General features: G+C 29.1%; 1 protein-coding gene across 3 annotated transcripts; it reads left to right on the top strand.

Moving 5' to 3' along the window:
- Positions 1-10,128: 10,128 nt before the first annotated feature.
- Positions 10,129-17,146, top strand: LOC106758018 (probable LRR receptor-like serine/threonine-protein kinase At1g67720). 3 transcript variants are annotated; one of them, XM_014640904.2, is made up of 15 exons: positions 10,129-10,377; positions 11,055-11,586; positions 11,941-12,446; positions 12,625-12,757; positions 12,941-13,012; positions 13,121-13,189; positions 13,264-13,335; positions 13,526-13,594; positions 14,280-14,434; positions 14,519-14,757; positions 15,372-15,498; positions 15,569-15,637; positions 15,760-15,946; positions 16,048-16,183; positions 16,491-17,146. In XM_014640904.2, exons 1-15 carry the CDS (start codon positions 10,287-10,289, stop codon positions 16,824-16,826), a joined length of 2,793 nt encoding a protein of 930 aa, XP_014496390.1. In that variant the 5' UTR covers positions 10,129-10,286; the 3' UTR covers positions 16,827-17,146. The 3 variants fall into 3 exon arrangements, with proteins under 3 accessions (XP_014496390.1, XP_014496391.1, XP_022634913.1); XM_014640905.2 differs by having other exon boundaries at positions 15,578-15,637; XM_022779192.1 differs by lacking the exon at positions 11,055-11,586 and having other exon boundaries at positions 10,273-10,377.
- Positions 17,147-17,869: the final 723 nt, after the last annotated feature.

The raw sequence follows: 17,869 nt of genomic DNA on the forward strand, positions 1-17,869 counted from the left end.
TACACCTACAGTTCAAAACTTTCTTAACCAACATCCAATAAAAAAATATTTAATAATATTATTTTAATAAAAAAATCTTTAAAAATATTATTATTTTAAGATTGTAACATCACAATTTTAGTTACATACAGCAAACTACACATAAAATAGAAAATTATAAAATTGATAAAACAAAATAGATTTTTCACCAATTATAAATATAATACTTATACAGTTATTTAAAATAAAATATAATAATAATTATATTTACGAAAACTAAATTCAATCTTTAGACAAACAAAAAGGTACTTTGGAGCATAACTGTTTAATGATACTTAACATTAAACTCTCATAACCTACTTTCCTGATAAAGTGATTATTGTAAAAAAAAAAAAATTTAAAACATTAAGAACAATCTAATAAAACAATAAGAGGAACTAGTGTTTAAAAGGAAATTATCAAATAATAGTTTAATATCAAAACATTTTATAATTCATGTAAAGATATAAAAATTTGACTCTAAACTTAATTATTTGAATATTATGTTTAATATAGACGTCACTAAAATCGTACATTCATGGTAATATTTATATTGTGTAGAGTTATAAATAATGATAACTAGACCTATTACACATGAGGTTAATCTTCCGCTATTAAAAGCCAAATGACTGGGGTAAAGATCTTTTATCATTCTCTTTGTCACCCCATTCATCTTTATACGAGTTAAATGGTTGATAAAATATTAGGATACCTACTTATTGAGTCTCACCATCATGCATTCACCACAACTTACTTGAACACGAGAACTTCTACTTAAGGTTCTTTTCAAATCACATATATTTCATTCTTACAATCATAGATATACCATCAATAAGCATTAATATATATTAAAATTATATATACCATCATAATCACTATATTGTGTGTGAACAATTACCATACATATTAATATTCAAAATTTCATTTTATGAAGCATCATGCATACCATCATATTCCTCCACCATAAACATATATAAACATGTTCACAAATCATAAATATCTATTTTCTTATGAGATAATCGATTATCATGTCTGATAATTGATTATTTTAGAGAGTTTTAAGCAAAAACAATAATACTTACTTAAATAATCAATTATTAGATTTGATAATCCATTATTTCAAGATACATACTTAAATAATCCATTATTTCAAGATAATTATAACAATAAGACTTTCTAACTTGGTTACCCCAATGCATATCTAAATGACCAAAATGGTATAATTGACATTAGAATTTTATTGAACTAAATAATTTATTTCATACTTTTTTCTTTTTAAATACTTTCATTTATTACTTTTTTTACCACATAAACATGTTTTATTTTCCATTTTGAATTTTTCGTGTTTAATTGTACAATTGTTAATTATTATTCTATTTTTGTTTTAATATTTATGTAATCACGATTTCTTGAAATTTAACAATAAAAATATATGTATGTTTTCTATATTAAAAACTAATAATATCATATTTTTAAGTTATTTTAATTTTAAAAAAATGAATTTATTAATTATTGTTTTAAAAAAATTTAAAATATTTTTTTTATTCAAACATTCTTAAAATTTTATATCAGATATACGCCATATTGGATGGGAGATATTCTTTTATTTACAAGAACAAAATAACTATTACACAAATTAAAGTTAAAGTATAATCATAATTAAGTTTCTAAAAGTCACAAATGAAGTAACTAAGAAAATTGTAATCATACTTATTAACTCTAATATATATATAAGTCATATTTGTTTTTTCAATTTTGTAATGGAAAATAGAATCCCAATTCTGTCGCTGTCATGATGAGATGACAGAGCAGGAGGATCAAAATTTGTTCCACTAGTGAACTAAATTTCAACAAAAACCTCCCATTGGTCTAGTCTTTATAAATTGTTTTTGTTTTAAAATAGTATTCCAACTAAAAAATTAATATTTTAACTGGAATAGAAATTTATGTAATCTAAAAATACAATCAAAATATAATATATAGATAAAAAAACAAAACTCTTTGCAAATCAATATCGTAAAATTAAATTAAACTAAAATCAAATTTTAAGAAAGTAACAGATATTTATAAAAGCACCTGCATATACTTAATAATAGAGAGTTTTAAATTTAAGTCAATTTTATAAAATTAATTTATAAGATAAGATTTAGATTTAATTATATGATACAAATTTGTCGTATTTTTAGTTGATGTGAAAGTTCTAATAACCTAAATTCATGCTTAATTTTTCAAATTAGACTCAGAATCAAGTTCCATTTATAAAAAGAAATATCACTTTCCCTACTTTGGTTTATCTCGACATAAACTATTTGTAAGGAATTCATACAATAAAAGAATATTCTCTGGTAGTAGTCACGATCGACCAACCTTGAGTGTCTTCTGCATGTCTACCGATAGAAACTTACAATCTTTTTCTTACAAAAATTAAAACGTAAAATGAGAATAATTACATAACTTAGTTAATATAATTATAATTATTACTCTTTAACCTAAACAAAATGCCAAGATACATAGCTCATTTTTCACTCAATCCCAGACAGACTTCAAGTATCTGAAACATGAAAAAGAAGCAAATCTAAAACTGGTTTATGATTAGTACCACAGCTTAATTATGCGGCTCAAGTTGTGTTGTACATTGTCGGAAGAATCATGCAGGTTACAAACTAAGAACTATCTCAGAACATAGACCAAAGCATATATGCATGCAAATTCCAGGAACAAAAGAAATGTCCAACCAACCAAAAAAACCAGCGTATCATAGGTAAACGAAAGCTTGAAAATTGAACTGAATGAAGAAAGTGGTTCTTTCCTTTCCTCAAAAACCCTAGCAGGTAGCCCTGATTGTTTTTCTGCAGCCCTTTTCTGGCACATTACTTTTACACATAGCTAAGAAAGAGATTGAAGGGGTTAAGGTTGAATCGGGGTGGAAGAGGGGTTCTCTGTCCTGTCGAATGCGTTGTCGTTGGATACGTAGGACACACCCTGCAACATATGTGTGTCGTGTCATGTGGAAACAAACATAACATAACCCTTTTGGCCTTCTAATGAGTTTCTCTTGTGACTCACATTATCTCTATCTCTTCTACTCTCTCCCTTTTAACCCAAACATCACCCTTGAATTGTCAAAACTGTATATATCAACAATGTTGGTGCTACCACCATGCATATGCAATGCATGCATACCTACTGCATCCTTTCTACTTATCTTCCACGTTTCAACTTCTGCATACATACAATGTTTTTTCTGCACTCACTGACTTGTTACATATGCATCGTTTTGCCTTTATTCCAGCTGTAAAGTGATTCCTGCTTTTAACCACTGGGTTTTAACATCAGTTGCTGATACCTCTTAACATTAAATTTAAACAATCAAAACGTAGGTTTTTTTTGTTTCGATGCATTTAAACATGATAAACATCTTTGATGATAAGAAAATCTTCACCAAACATTATTTAATACAATATCTAGTGGGGGCACAACAGAAGGAGTGAAAAAACCATAGATTTAGGTAGTAATGAAGTGTGGTTTGAGGAAGCAGGTTTTGTCTGGTGGCAGGAACAGTAACAGCAACAGATGCATCAGAGCATGCACCCAGAAGCCAAAGCGTACGAAAGGACGTTGCCCCACACAAATTCATTCTACATTATTGTTTTGCTTGCACTATTGCAGTTATATATTACATGGTTTAGGTTTTCCTGATTTTCATCGTGTTTTGCCATTGAAAGAAGAATCTGTTACGAATTGCTGAGGGAGATTTACGCACTATCTACAGTTAACCTTACACTTTTTCGTACCACTCTGTTAATATATCGCATTGCTGTTTTTCAACTTTTAGACTAAATATCTTTATTTTCATTTCTATTTTTACCCTTGTACAATTATCTTTCGTGTATAATTTATTAACTACCCCTTTTCCATAATAATATAATAGGAATAATATTTCAATCAATTAATAATATTCTTAAGAGTGTTTAACATCTTGTTAGTTGTCCCTAAATATGTTGAAATTCAAAATAAAAAAACTGAAAATAAGAGATATAATTTACTTCAATCATGGGTATGAATGAAATTAACTAACACTATTATTTTTGTTGATATTATACATTATGATATATTACCTCTCACTTAGATAAATTAAAATATATATTAAAGTTAATATTTAATTGAATAAATTTTCCTTTTCCTTTTTCACATGTGTGTTGATCTTCTTTCTTTTTCTCCCATTTATACATATTTTTTTTATTCCTTTTTCTTATAAACTTCATCTTCCTCAAGTTCTGCAAAATGCATTTGAACGAACCCCTAAATTTGCAATACTCGTCTTCTTTCTTCTTCATTCTTATTTTTTTTTCATTATTCTAATTTTTTGGCCTCCTTTCTATTACAACACTTTAAATTCTAAATATTATATACTCCAAACATTTAATTACTTCATGTAACAGGTTTGCATTAATTGTTGGAGCAGTAGTTGAGCAAACAGATGTTGTTTGGAATTTGAAATGGAAGGGGAAAAGGACTGATAATTAATAAAAAACAAATTAAATATTAATATGTACATATACAAGGCTAAATTTAACTTAAACATGTATCTAATGAGAGAAAGATCTTCACATCACTACTGATTTTCACTCAGTTCTTCCTAGGCTTGCATGAGTTTAACGTTTAAATGAAAATATAAAATCTTGATGTTCGAAGTTGAACTTTGATTAAAAAAGTGCTAATGCTAAAAGACCAAATGTGTGATAGTTGCAACTTTACTGCATAGAAAAACAAGAAATACTGGAAAAAAATCTGAGTAAGTTATACAGATTTCAAAAGGGAAACCAAGAAATATAGGCTTTTACTTTCTACACCCCACAATTTCTTTATGCATCCTCTAAATTTTGAAATTACCATTTTACTCTTCATAAGAGTGATTTCCAAAAACTTTCCGGAATATTTTTTTTTTTTAATTTTTGGAACAATAAATTTTTCGAATCAAAATTTCCTGAAAGCATGAAATACATTTTGGAATAAGCATGAGATTTTTTAAACAAACTTTGTAGAATACATCTAATATATTTCAGAACGAGTATATAGCTTTTTAGAACGCAAAAACTGTATTTTGGAAAAACTTTTTGGGACGAGTTTTGTTCGTATTCTTTTCCTTTTTCTTCTGCGGCAGCGACAACGATGGGGTGTAATTGTAAACTATTATTGTGGTGGTGCATTTAGTAATTGTGGGATTGCTGGAAGAAATAGCCAGAGATATGTTTCAAATGCATAACTGAAGTTGCTAAACACCCCATGGTTATTTAATGGAAAAACATTACAACTGAATGTTCCTAAATTAATAGCTTTTAAGGTGAAATTGCTGAAAAAGCCTAGAATAAATTTTATATGAATTGTTTGTTGAGGAAGGAAAGTTCTTTCCTTTCAAGTCATCTACCACCATTCTGTCACCAACTTTCCACCATTGCAAGATCATTAAATTACAAATCTACTAACCTGCAATAATTTCCAAAAGGAGGAATATTCTTTTCACTAGGGAAGAAAAATATAAATAGAATAAGTACAAATGTAGTTGAGGGAAGTAATGTAAAAATACCATATGGGAGACATTCTTTTGTTGCAAAACATATCATTGACAAGTACAATGTTGTTGAGGAAGTTTTTAAGGATAACCTAAAAACCTAAGAACAAAACCACTTTCAGTAAACCACCTTAAACTGACCAGAAGCATCATAACTATGCTGTACTTACCATTTGATCCAAAATTCTCATTAAAAAAAAGCAATTTTAAGATTAAAAGTCAAAATAAGATTAATTTATAATATATGAATTTAAAATGGAAATAAAACTGTTTGGTTAAAAACTCTCGTAGGAATCCATTTCAAATGCTTTAACTTTTTACTTTGGCTTTGTGTTGAATATTAGGTGGAACTAGACTATAATAAGTTAATGGTTGGTACAAAAGTACTAGTAATATATTGTTCTTTCTATTATAGTAATTGTTACCGTGTCTTTTTTAATAATAAAAAAAAAACGTTTTGGGATTCTTTTATATAAATTCAATGAAATCATATTATACATAATAATTTTAATAGATATGATATATTATATAACAGTTAAACCGTATTTAGTCATTGGAAGAAGAAGAGACGAGAGGTGTTACCATTTATCATTGGGATTCTTTTGCCAATAATTTTTTTTATGGTTTAAATATGTTTTTAATCCTTATATTTTGGGACGATTTTGGTTTTAGTCCTTCTTTCAAACTAAGGTATAATTTAGTCATTCAACTTTAAAAAACTTTGGTTTTAGTCCTTTTTACCAAATTTTTTTAACTTTATTTACTGTTTCAAATAAAGTTAAAAAAATTTGGTAAAAAGGACTAAAACCTTCTAAAGTTGAAGGACTAAATTGTACCTTAGTTTGAAATAGGGACTAAAACCAACATCGCCCCAGGGACTAAAAACATATTTAACCCTTTTTTTATTTATAAAATCTTCATTTAAGAAACTCTTTAATTGTTAGGAGAATTCTTTATGTACATGGTATTCCTTTGGCATGTTTTTCTTTGACATGGTTTGATTAATTATTATCTTATGATTAAAGAATTAAAAATGAAAATCATTTATAAGGTAATTATTTAATAAGTTACTTATTCAATTAATTGTTTTATGAGTTCCAAAGACATTTAAGTACAAAATAATAAAAGTTCGTCAGCTTTAAGAAATCAATTATTATTAAAAGGTATAAATCAAAATATATTCACGATTTTTAGCCTTTTAGTGTTAAACCTTTTCGTTTTTACTATTATGATATAGCATATAATCTAATATATGAAACTGCATTTTATAACAATAGTAAGTAATTGAAAAAATTATTTGTCAAAACTTAAAAATAACAAAAACGAATAGAAAAGGGTAAATAATAATAAAAGTAAAGTTTAATCGTATTTATGAAGATTAGAATCATATTTTATGAAAAAAATAATTTAATAATCTTCGTTGGAACTTGTAACTACCATTTTGAAATCCTAAGCAAAAAGGCATATAGTATTTTAGAAATAATGTTTTTCCATTGAATATAAAGTCGAAAAGCAAAAGTGGAAAAGGTGAAGGCAACTAAAATCCATTATAATTCTTCATCTTTTTGAAAGTTAAAGGCACTGTTCTTATCAAATTGTTCTTAATTTTGTGAATAAAAGAAGAGAATGGATGGATCGTTCTTTTCAGAAAGTGACCAAACACGATAGAAAGAAAGGCGTATCTTTTATTTCTTCCTTTGCATCTTCCCATCCTCACCTAAACTTCCATTGCTCTTTGCTAATATAATTTCAAAAAAACAATATTAGGATACATTAATTTTAATCTTATATAATTAAATTGTCAGTTATTTTTGTTAGGTTTATCAAGAAAAATATATACTTTTAGTTACGTAAGTCTCAAATTTATCGTCCCATTCGGCTTTTTGTGTTACTTAAGAGTTAAGTTTATATTTAAAGCATGTTTGACGTAAACATGCTGACCAATATGCAAATAATTGTATTTTTTAGTACTCAGTGTAATTATCTTTGTTATACATTATTCTTAGCTGCTATATAAATAATATCATGACATTTACAGTAAAGTATAAACTCAGAATAAAAGTTTTTCCATGCATGATAGAGGAAAGTGACAATATTTTTTACATGTATAAAATATTCCAAAAGTAATCGATTTGTTGATAGATAGAAATAAAAATTTCTCACATGCATATTTATGGTTTTGATTACAGGTAATATTTTATTATTTGATTTTCTTTTTTCAATTTTTGAATGCCTATAATATGTAAAGCAAACATTGGTCATCTCATGTTTAAGAGAAAAGGAAAAATATTATAAAATATAATTCTTTTTATTAGGAAAGACGTAAGAGATTGATCCTCTTTGATGTATTGATTAACACGGTATCTATCATAAAATCCTAATGCTTAATATTTGCCGGTCTTTTTTTATTTTTTTAATGTAGGATTTATTTACTCATGTTAAAATTAGGGATTGAAACGGAGGAGGGCGGAATATGTTTATACCCTGAAAAAAATTATAATACACAACAAAATCATACAAAGAATAAACATTGAATTAATAATAAATTAAATTTAGTATAAATCTTACATCTTTTTAACTTCAATATATATCACATAATAATAAATAAGATTCAAGAGAATTACATTAAATTATTATTTTGTAATAAATTAAATTTATCTGTATAATTGCAATGATAAAATTATTTATGATAAATGAATTAAAAATAAAAATAACTATACAGAAAATATCAAAACAGTATTTTACATGATAAAAAAAACAACCAATTAAAATATTAAAAAAAAATGTATGAATGATATGTGTTTCGAAGACAATTTGATAGGTTATTGAATGAAATCTTATAAAAGAAATTGTATAATTAAGTATATGATAAAATAAAAAACACATTAAAGATCTAAGAAATTTTTTCAAATATCATAACTACTTGAACTTCAAAGAAATAATAAAAATAAAAATTGTTTTAGCACAACATAAGAGTTCTTCAAATGAAACAAAATGAAGGATAAAAATGATAAAGAATAAATTCTTTTTACATTACTTAGTAAATGAAAAATTTATGTTATTGAACACTTAAATTGAGAGTTAAAGATTCTTATGTAAAAAAAACAAACAAATAATAAAAATATTAAAGGAATAGAAATATTCAAATTGAAATATAAAAAATATGTAATTAATATATCATTTGAATATACCAACAAAAAGTTGTGATAAGAAGAAAAGTGTTTAAGAAATGTGAATGATTTCATAATGAGAAACAATTACAAGAAAAAAATGTTTAATTTGAAAAAAATATAAAACTAATATATATATATATATATATATATATATATATATATTAAATAAATATAAGAATGAAGACGAGAATGAGTAGTGAGGTGTATGAAGATAAAGATGAGATGGATATATATATATATTCATATCATATTCTAATATTCAATTAAAAAAATAAGATATTATCTCCTTTTTCAGTTAATGCAAAATATTTCTGAGCAAGAATGAGTTCATGTAGTATTTCTCAAAATAGATATTCCTAATTTGGATTGCTAAATGTTTGTTTCATACGAGTTTATGTTTATATTACAATACGATATATTTATCTTATCCATATATCTAAACACACTTTCGTTAATCATAATTATAATTAGGTTTTACTACAACAAAACATACTTGTCTCCACTTGAAAAAGCTACCAAAATAAACTATGAGCTTGTTAAAAAAAAATTATTGAAATTGAGAGATCAATTACCTTTAATATACGATTGCTCATAAAAGGAGATGAATTTTTTAGTTTTTTAATAAGCTTTTATAAAAATATAAAAAAAAATACCAGATCTATTATATAGTTTACTAACTTTATAAATCCTTAAGTATTCATCTCTTTTATAAAATGCAGTTTTATATCAATGTTTACGAATTTTGGTTTATTAAGAAAAGTGTATGACACTATTGTCATAACAACAAAATCTGACAACCTAGTCTTACACTCTTAATTATTCAATTTAGTTGCGACTTTTGTGACTACTTCAATCAAGTTAATGTAACAAGTAGTGCTTAATAAATGCATTTTTTTAAAATATTATTTGATTCATATGACTACATAAATAAACGTACATAATTATACTATTATACTATTACTTGGATTATATGGATTGGCTAGATTTTTATGTAATGAAATTGATGGTGTTTGACTTAGTTAAATATGATTAATGGGAATGGTGGCAATCTGGGTGATAATTGGTTTAATTGAGATTTGTGGTGAGTATTGAAAAGTGAAACCATTGATAAATAATAATATTCTTAAGACACATTATTTAACTAATTAAATTCTAATAAATGAGAATTTTCCCATCAAAGAATTTTGACTTTTTAAAAATTCAATTTTTACACTTATCTTATTTGCTACGGATTTTATAAACTTCATTATGACATGTGGATAGTATAATAATTATGATACAAATTTATAATAGGCAGTGCAAAATAAATGATTATTTTAAATATGAGGCACGTCTTTTTGGTACATTATTTAGTGTAGAAGACTGCGAGCAACAGAGGAAAAGCGATGCCAACTTCTATCATGGTATTTATGTTCGTCTCCGTCTGAGTATAGTGAAACTTTGAGACTAACTCAGTTTTTTGGTTGGGTTGGGTTCCGCCATTTTTTATGGTTTCAGCTCAGCAAAGCCTCGCATCCTAGAAAATGGAGGCTACTTTACTCTTTCTCTCCTTTCTCACGTTTCTACTCTCATTCCCACTCTACTCACCTTTTTCTTCTGCTCAGATTATGCAAGGTATCTTTCTTACTTCATTTTGCTCTCTCATTGCCTTTTTTACTTCATAACCTTTATATACGATGCAAATGATGTCCTGTTTTACTACTTATCTTTGTTTTTTGTTCCCTGCCACCACTTTTCCGCTTCTTGATGTTTCTGCCTTTTCTTCTCGTTTCTGTGTTGTGCCCTATGCTGCTCTTTAGCGGTTTTTCTTGTCATTATTTTTCTATAAAAAAATAATGTCTTTTCGGTTTGTTCTTCAAATCCGGGTAGCAAAATTGCCATCTTGTTTTAGAGAGAGATTTTTTATTATTGAAGCTTTTGTGAAGTGCTTACACAAACAATAAAATGGATTGAAAAAAAAAAAAAGCTAAGATCTAAGCCTAAGGGATTTTGATTCATATCGGTTCAGTTGGACATGAGATCGGTTCAGATTAAGGTTTATGATGGTTTAATGAATTCTTTATCCTGTTGTTTTTTCAAGCTTCTTCTAAGGTTTTGTTGTTCAGAATTTTTTTTTTTTTTTTAGTTTGAACTTTTAATTGCTTTGATATTTATTTTTACTTGCAACTAATCTCTTGGATTTTCAGCAAAGTGTCTTCTATCCTATTTGTTTTGTTAATTCAATTAGTGTGTCAAGAGTTTGGAATTAATCTAGGTTGTAATGAATAACAAAAACATGTCATCTTAAGCAGGGTTTGTAAGTTTGGACTGTGGAGGTACAACAGAATTCACTGATGAAATTGGTCTTCAGTGGACTCCTGATAATAAGCTTACTTATGGACAAACAAGTATTATATCAGTTGCAAATGAGACACGGAAGCAATACACGACACTTAGACACTTTCCTGCTGATTCAAGGAAATACTGTTACACACTTGATGTTGTGAGTAGGACGAGGTATCTGCTCAGGGCCTCTTTCTTGTATGGGAACTTTGACAATAATAATGTTTATCCAAAATTTGACATTTCTGTTGGGGCTACACACTGGTCTACCATTGTTATATCGGATGCCAACAGCATAGAAATGCGAGAGCTTATATTTCTGGCTTCAAGTCCTACAGTGAGTGTTTGTTTATCAAATGCAACAACCGGACAACCATTCATCTCTACCCTTGAACTTCGCCAATTCAATGGTTCAGTTTATTATACACAATTTGAGGAACACTTTTACCTTAGTGTCTCTGCAAGGATAAATTTTGGTGCAGAGAATGATGCTCCAATTAGGTACCTTAAGCCATTCTACATGTTACTTCATAATATGTTCTGGTACAAGTTAATATTTGTAATGAATCTTTTGGTAAGTGTGTGAGAGTTTTGCATGATCAATTAACGAACCATGTTGTTCCAACTACTTGGAAAAATTTAAATACACGAGCTTGCATATTAATTTCCATATTTACTAGGTAAAATCTTAGCTATCAATTGACTGGAATTGTCTTCAACTCTTCACGACAAAAAGTTATTTTATTGATTCCTTCTCTAACTATGTACTTTATTAGATTTGTAGTGGCTATCTTATTTTGTGTTTTTTTTAAACGGTTTCTGTGGTTTAATAATTTTATAATTCCGCCATTTCAGGTATCCTGATGACCCTTTTGATAGAATTTGGGAGTCGGATTCTGTAAAGAAAGCAAATTATCTTGTTGATGTAGCTGCTGGAACCGAAAAAATTTCTACAGAAGCACCAATTGATGTTAACAGAGATGAAATGCCACCGGTGAAAGTGATGCAGACAGCTGTAGTGGGTACTAATGGATCTCTAACTTACCGATTAAACTTGGATGGTTTTCCTGGTACTGGTTGGGCATTCACCTATTTTGCAGAGATTGAAGATCTGGGTCCCAATGAGTCCAGAAAATTCAGGCTAGTACTTCCAGGCCAGCCTGATGTTAGTAAGGCAGTTGTAAATATTGAAGAAAACGCTCAAGGGAAATATCGTCTTTATGAACCGGGATTTACCAATATATCCCTACCTTTTGTGCTCTCTTTTAGATTTGGCAAGACATATGATTCCTCTAGGGGACCTCTCCTAAACGCCATGGAGATAAACATGTATTTGGAGAAAAATGATGGTTCTCTAGATGGTTAGTTCCTTAATAAGAGGCTACCTTACTAAATGATGTGTTTCGTTACTAACCTACAACTGTATCAAGTGATCCTTTGATAAGCATGCCTGTTGTGATGCAAGTGCTATTAGTTAGGTCTTGTTTATAGCATAAGAAAATTGTAATATATGTACTGTGTGGATTGAATGATTTGCAGGAGCAACTATCTCCAGCGTACTTTCGCACTACTCTGAAGCAGACTGGGCCAAAGAAGGTGGTGATCCATGTCTACCTGTTCCATGGTCATGGGTTCGATGTAACTCTGATCCACAACCAAGAATAGTCTCAATGTAAAGGTTAATCTTTTTATGGTTTTAATTTGGCCTGTGGATTCTCTCTTCTGCAAAAATAAAAGTGAAAGAAAAAGTGCAGTTTGCTTCGCAAAAAGAATGTTGTTATATATCTTTTGAGACTTAAAATAGAAGTATAATTGATCTTGTAATAGTAACTTTTTTTTTTGGTTGTGGTGACAGCTTGTTATCCAATAGAAACTTGACTGGCAATATTCCTTTGGATATCACCAAATTGGTTGGTTTGGTTGAACTGTAAGTTTCATCTTAATTTCTAATATTTCTGGACTGGGTTGTTGATGTCTCGTGTTTGGTGCGTTAAACTTGTATTGTGGTATTGATGTGATTTATTCTCGGATGCAGATGGCTTGATGGAAATATGTTGACTGGTCCATTACCTGATTTTATTGGGTGCTTGGACTTAAAGATCATGTAACCATTGCTATCTTCCTTCCTTCTGTCATGTTATGTAGTAGTTAGCTAACTGAAACCTTTTTCTTTTGCAGTCATCTAGAAAACAATCAATTGACCGGTGTGCTCCCAACTTCTTTAGTGAACCTTCCAAACTTGAGGGAACTGTAAGCTCTCTAGACTTAAGATACTCTGATAAATCTAATTATGATCTTGAATAAAATACATATCTCCACTAAAAACGAGTATCATTTTGTTGATGAACATACAGACTAAGTCACGTTAAGTTATTATGCTTTGTTTATTTGTTTTATTGAGTTTTTGATGAAATTCAAGTAATGCTTATGATATTTGCAGGTATGTGCAAAATAACTTGTTATCTGGAACAATACCATCAGATCTTCTTAGTAAGGATTTGGTTTTGAAGTGAGTATAATTTTAACTTTCTAAATAAGAGCACTCAGTATTGATGGCAGTTTAAATCTTATTGAATAATAGATGAATTTTCCTATCCATTTAATTATTTTCTTTTATTTGTTTACCTGTATGTGGTTTGTCTAATGTGTTAATATCTTTCACAACATTAAATGACCTTGGCTGCTTTTATAACCAGAAAAAGTAACAATCTAGGTTTGATCAATTAAGAGACTATTCAGGAGAAAAACCTAATCGAGTGCTTTTTTAATTTTTATTAATTTGTTGTTTTACACTATTGATTACTTCTGATATGTAAATTTGTTATAATACCCACATGCACTTTCTTAACCAACTTGTTTTCTCTTTCATATTTACCGTTGTCCCTTTCTTTAGATATTTTTCATTCAATATGTTGGCTTCTGAATTTCAGCTGGATATCATGTTGCTTTGATTGCTTAGATAAACGGTTTCGAATCTGTCAGCTAATCTTAGTAATATCGAATGCTACATTCTTTTTCAAGTTTAACTTGATATACTTAATTTTTGTATCCTTTTGGAATGCTATTACTTCAGATCTCTAGTTAATAATATGTTTCTGATAGCATAACAAATCTTTTATTCTTGTGTTGCAAATATTTTAATTCTCTCTTCATTTATATTTGATAACCTACTTTTTTCCTGTCATCCTCGTCAGCTACTCTGGAAACCTCAATCTTCACAAAGAAAGCAAAATAAAGGGGCATATGTACGTAATTATTGGTTCATCAGTTGGGGCTTCTGTTCTACTTTTGGCTACTGTTATTTCTTGCCTGTATATGCGCAAAGGCAAGAGAAAATATTATCAGCAAGGTAGAATCTAAACACAGCGATTTATTGTGTCTGTTTGATCTTTGAGATGATAGATCATGATTTATACATTTACACTTTTCATAGACCGAGCTGATTCTCTCCCTGCTCAAAGGCTGGCTTCTTGGAAGAACGATGATCCTGCAGAAGCTGCTCACTGCTTCAGTTTTTCCGAAATTGAAAATGCTACAAATAACTTCGAGAAAAAAATTGGTGCCGGTGGTTTTGGAGTTGTCTACTATGGGAAGCTAAAAGATGGAAAAGAGATAGCAGTTAAAGTTTTAACCAGTAATTCCTATCAAGGCAAGCGAGAGTTCTCGAATGAGGTAACCTGCATTTAATTAACCTCTATAAGTATTCTAGCATTACTCTGTTACTTATTGTTTTGCTTTCTGTGGCATGGCATTTCATTTTGTGATCTTTTGGTTTTTGCTTTGTATCATGGAAGTAAAACATATTTATCAACAATTGAAATAATGCATGGACCGACAGAAATTGATGCAGCAATCCCTTAATAAATATAAATTGGTTGTGCTTTAATTAGCGGAAAGGTTTTTCATCTACTTCAGAAGAACTAAATGAATGGATATGCTGATTGCTGCTCATACACTGATGTTCTTGAAGCAGTTTATTTTAAAAAAAAAATTGAAAGAAAAACCACTACCATTGCATTACTTCTATTACATATAATCTTACCTCTCCAAAGAAAGGGTGGAGAGAAAATAAAAATTGAATTTGTAGTCTTCAGTTTTCTAATAAAATTCTCTATTTTTTGTTTGACATCTGAATAAAGGTGGTAACTTATATTCCATATTTTTTCCCTTTTTATCTATCTTCTTTTCAGCCTTTTATTTTTTCTAAATAAAGCATTAAATACAAAAAAGTTGCTACTTTCTTACTAATTCTATCGTAATTGGTATGATGTTTTCCTTTGATCCAGGTAACTCTTCTTTCAAGAATACACCACAGAAATTTGGTACAGCTGCTTGGTTATTGTCGAGATGAAGAGAATAGTATGCTTGTCTATGAGTTCATGCATAATGGCACTCTCAAAGAACATCTTTATGGTAAGCCTGCATGACTTAAATCAAGGAGCAGAAATTCATTTGTTCATTTGTGTCTAATATTTTCTTGTAGGTCCATTAGCCAATGGAAGAAGCATCAATTGGATTAAGCGTCTTGAGATTGCCGAAGATGCTGCCAAAGGTATTGTTAAGCTAGTGCTTTTAGAATATAAAACTACTTTTCCTCTAATTTTTCTGATTGAATGGTCCTTCTCTTATGATCAATCACATGATGCTAAATGTATTATTCTCATGGTTGTTCAGGTATTGAATATCTTCATACGGGTTGTGTTCCTGTCGTTATTCATAGAGACTTAAAAAGCAGCAATATTCTTCTCGACAAGCACATGAAAGCCAAGGTTTCTGATTTCGGTCTTTCAAAACTCGCTGTTGATGGAGTCTCACATGTTTCAAGCATAGTTCGGGGAACAGTAGGATATCTTGATCCTGAGTAAGGCCTTTATCTATTTTAAGTGAATTTGTGTGTTCGAGTAAAAACTAAATTTATTGTTTCTTGATTTTGGCTTGCATGACTAACTTTTTCTTTGACAGGTACTATATTTCCCAACAGCTGACAGACAAGAGTGATGTTTATAGTTTTGGTGTAATTCTCCTTGAACTAATGTCTGGTCAAGAAGCAATATCAAATGAAAGCTTTGGTATAAATTGCCGAAACATAGTCCAATGGGTAGGTTTTTATTTCTATGCATAAATAGAACCTTTGGAGTATAAAGGAACTACCATCCTTTGTAGTTTCTTTTTTCACTCAAATGATCTGTGTAGTATTTAATTTGCAACACTGAAAAAGTAAATCATAATATGAACATGCAAAATCTATGTGTGAATTGATGTCAGAATGAATTATCAATTAAATTTCCATGTGATGACTAACGATTAATCAACATAATTGAGATTTCAAAGTTTATAATGATATCTAACATAACCTTATTTGAAACCATCGACTAAATTTGGTTGTCTGCATGAAATTTTCACAGGCAAAATTACACATTGAGAGTGGAGATATACAAGGTATTATTGATCCCATGTTGCAGAATGATTATGACCTACAATCAATGTGGAAAATAGCAGAGAAAGCATTGATGTGTGTTCAGCCTCATGGACATATGCGGCCATCAATTTCAGAAGTTCTAAAGGAGATCCAAGATGCCATATCTATTGAAAGACAGGCAGAAGCATTAAGAGAAGGGAACTCAGATGATATGTCCAAAAATTCTTTTCAGTCTTCCTTGAACATGGGTTCTATGGATCTAGTTGGAGCTGAGAGTTACTTGTCAATTGATGAATCAGTTGCACAGCCAACAGCAAGATAGATATCTTTTAGACAAAATCAAGTTTTTCTTTTGTTAATTATCGCCGTATGATTTTTTTTTTCTCTCTTTCATTCAATGTTTGATTGTGGAGAGGGATTGTCCTTATGTGGTTGGTTTAATGATTGGTGCACCCTACCAACCAAATGAACAGTCTTTGTATACTGCAGTTGTTGTGTTTCATAAGTATACTGCAGTTGTTGTGTTTCATAAGTATACGCAGTTGTTGTGTTTCATAAGTATACTGCAGTTGATTTTATTTTCCCCAATTTGACAATTTGAAATTGTTTTATTATATAAAAGTATGTAAAACTCGACTTTTCTTTTTCTGGACCATGCTATTTGTTACTTTAAAGTAAAACAGAGTGGTTAACAAAAATTGTGCATATGATTTGTGTCAAAGAAACTTTCAAATGGTAGTTAGATTAAAATATTATCAAGTTGTATAATTCTGTCTTGATGTGTCAAAAACAGATCCCTGGCTGAAGGTTATGTCTTGTCTTACTAGAAAATAGTGTTCTGATTAACTAGATTACTGGTTTTTAAATTAGATAATGATATTTTAATATAGATTTTTTTGAAAATATTTTGATACCATATGTTATTTTTTCATTGAATTTATAATATGTCAATACACTAACTAATAAATAATGAACGAAAATAACGTTGTTCTGGTCAAAATATTATTAATTTTTTTTTGTCAAAATATCAATTTCTTTGTAGATTATATATATAATAGTCGAACCACTACAACTCTAGATATAGTAATTAATGAAAGTTTTTTTTAGGCTTAATACCTTGACGGTTCCTATTTTCGTCAAGTTTGTTCATTTTGGTCTTTATGTTTTTTTTTTCTTGTTCAATGTTATCCTAAAGAATGTAAATTTTGTTCAATTTGGTCCTTTTTACTAACGCCCTTTAAATCATTAACAGCAGACAGTTAACAGCAGACAGTTCGGGTATGCACAACAGTGTTGAGATGACATTTAACTACTGCCACATCACCAAAATAGAGTTTCTTGGCAGCCCCACCCCAAAATTAGGGT

This window comes from Vigna radiata, chromosome 3 (genome assembly GCF_000741045.1).
Source record: "Vigna radiata var. radiata cultivar VC1973A chromosome 3, Vradiata_ver6, whole genome shotgun sequence".
NCBI classification, from domain to species: domain Eukaryota; kingdom Viridiplantae; phylum Streptophyta; class Magnoliopsida; order Fabales; family Fabaceae; genus Vigna; species Vigna radiata.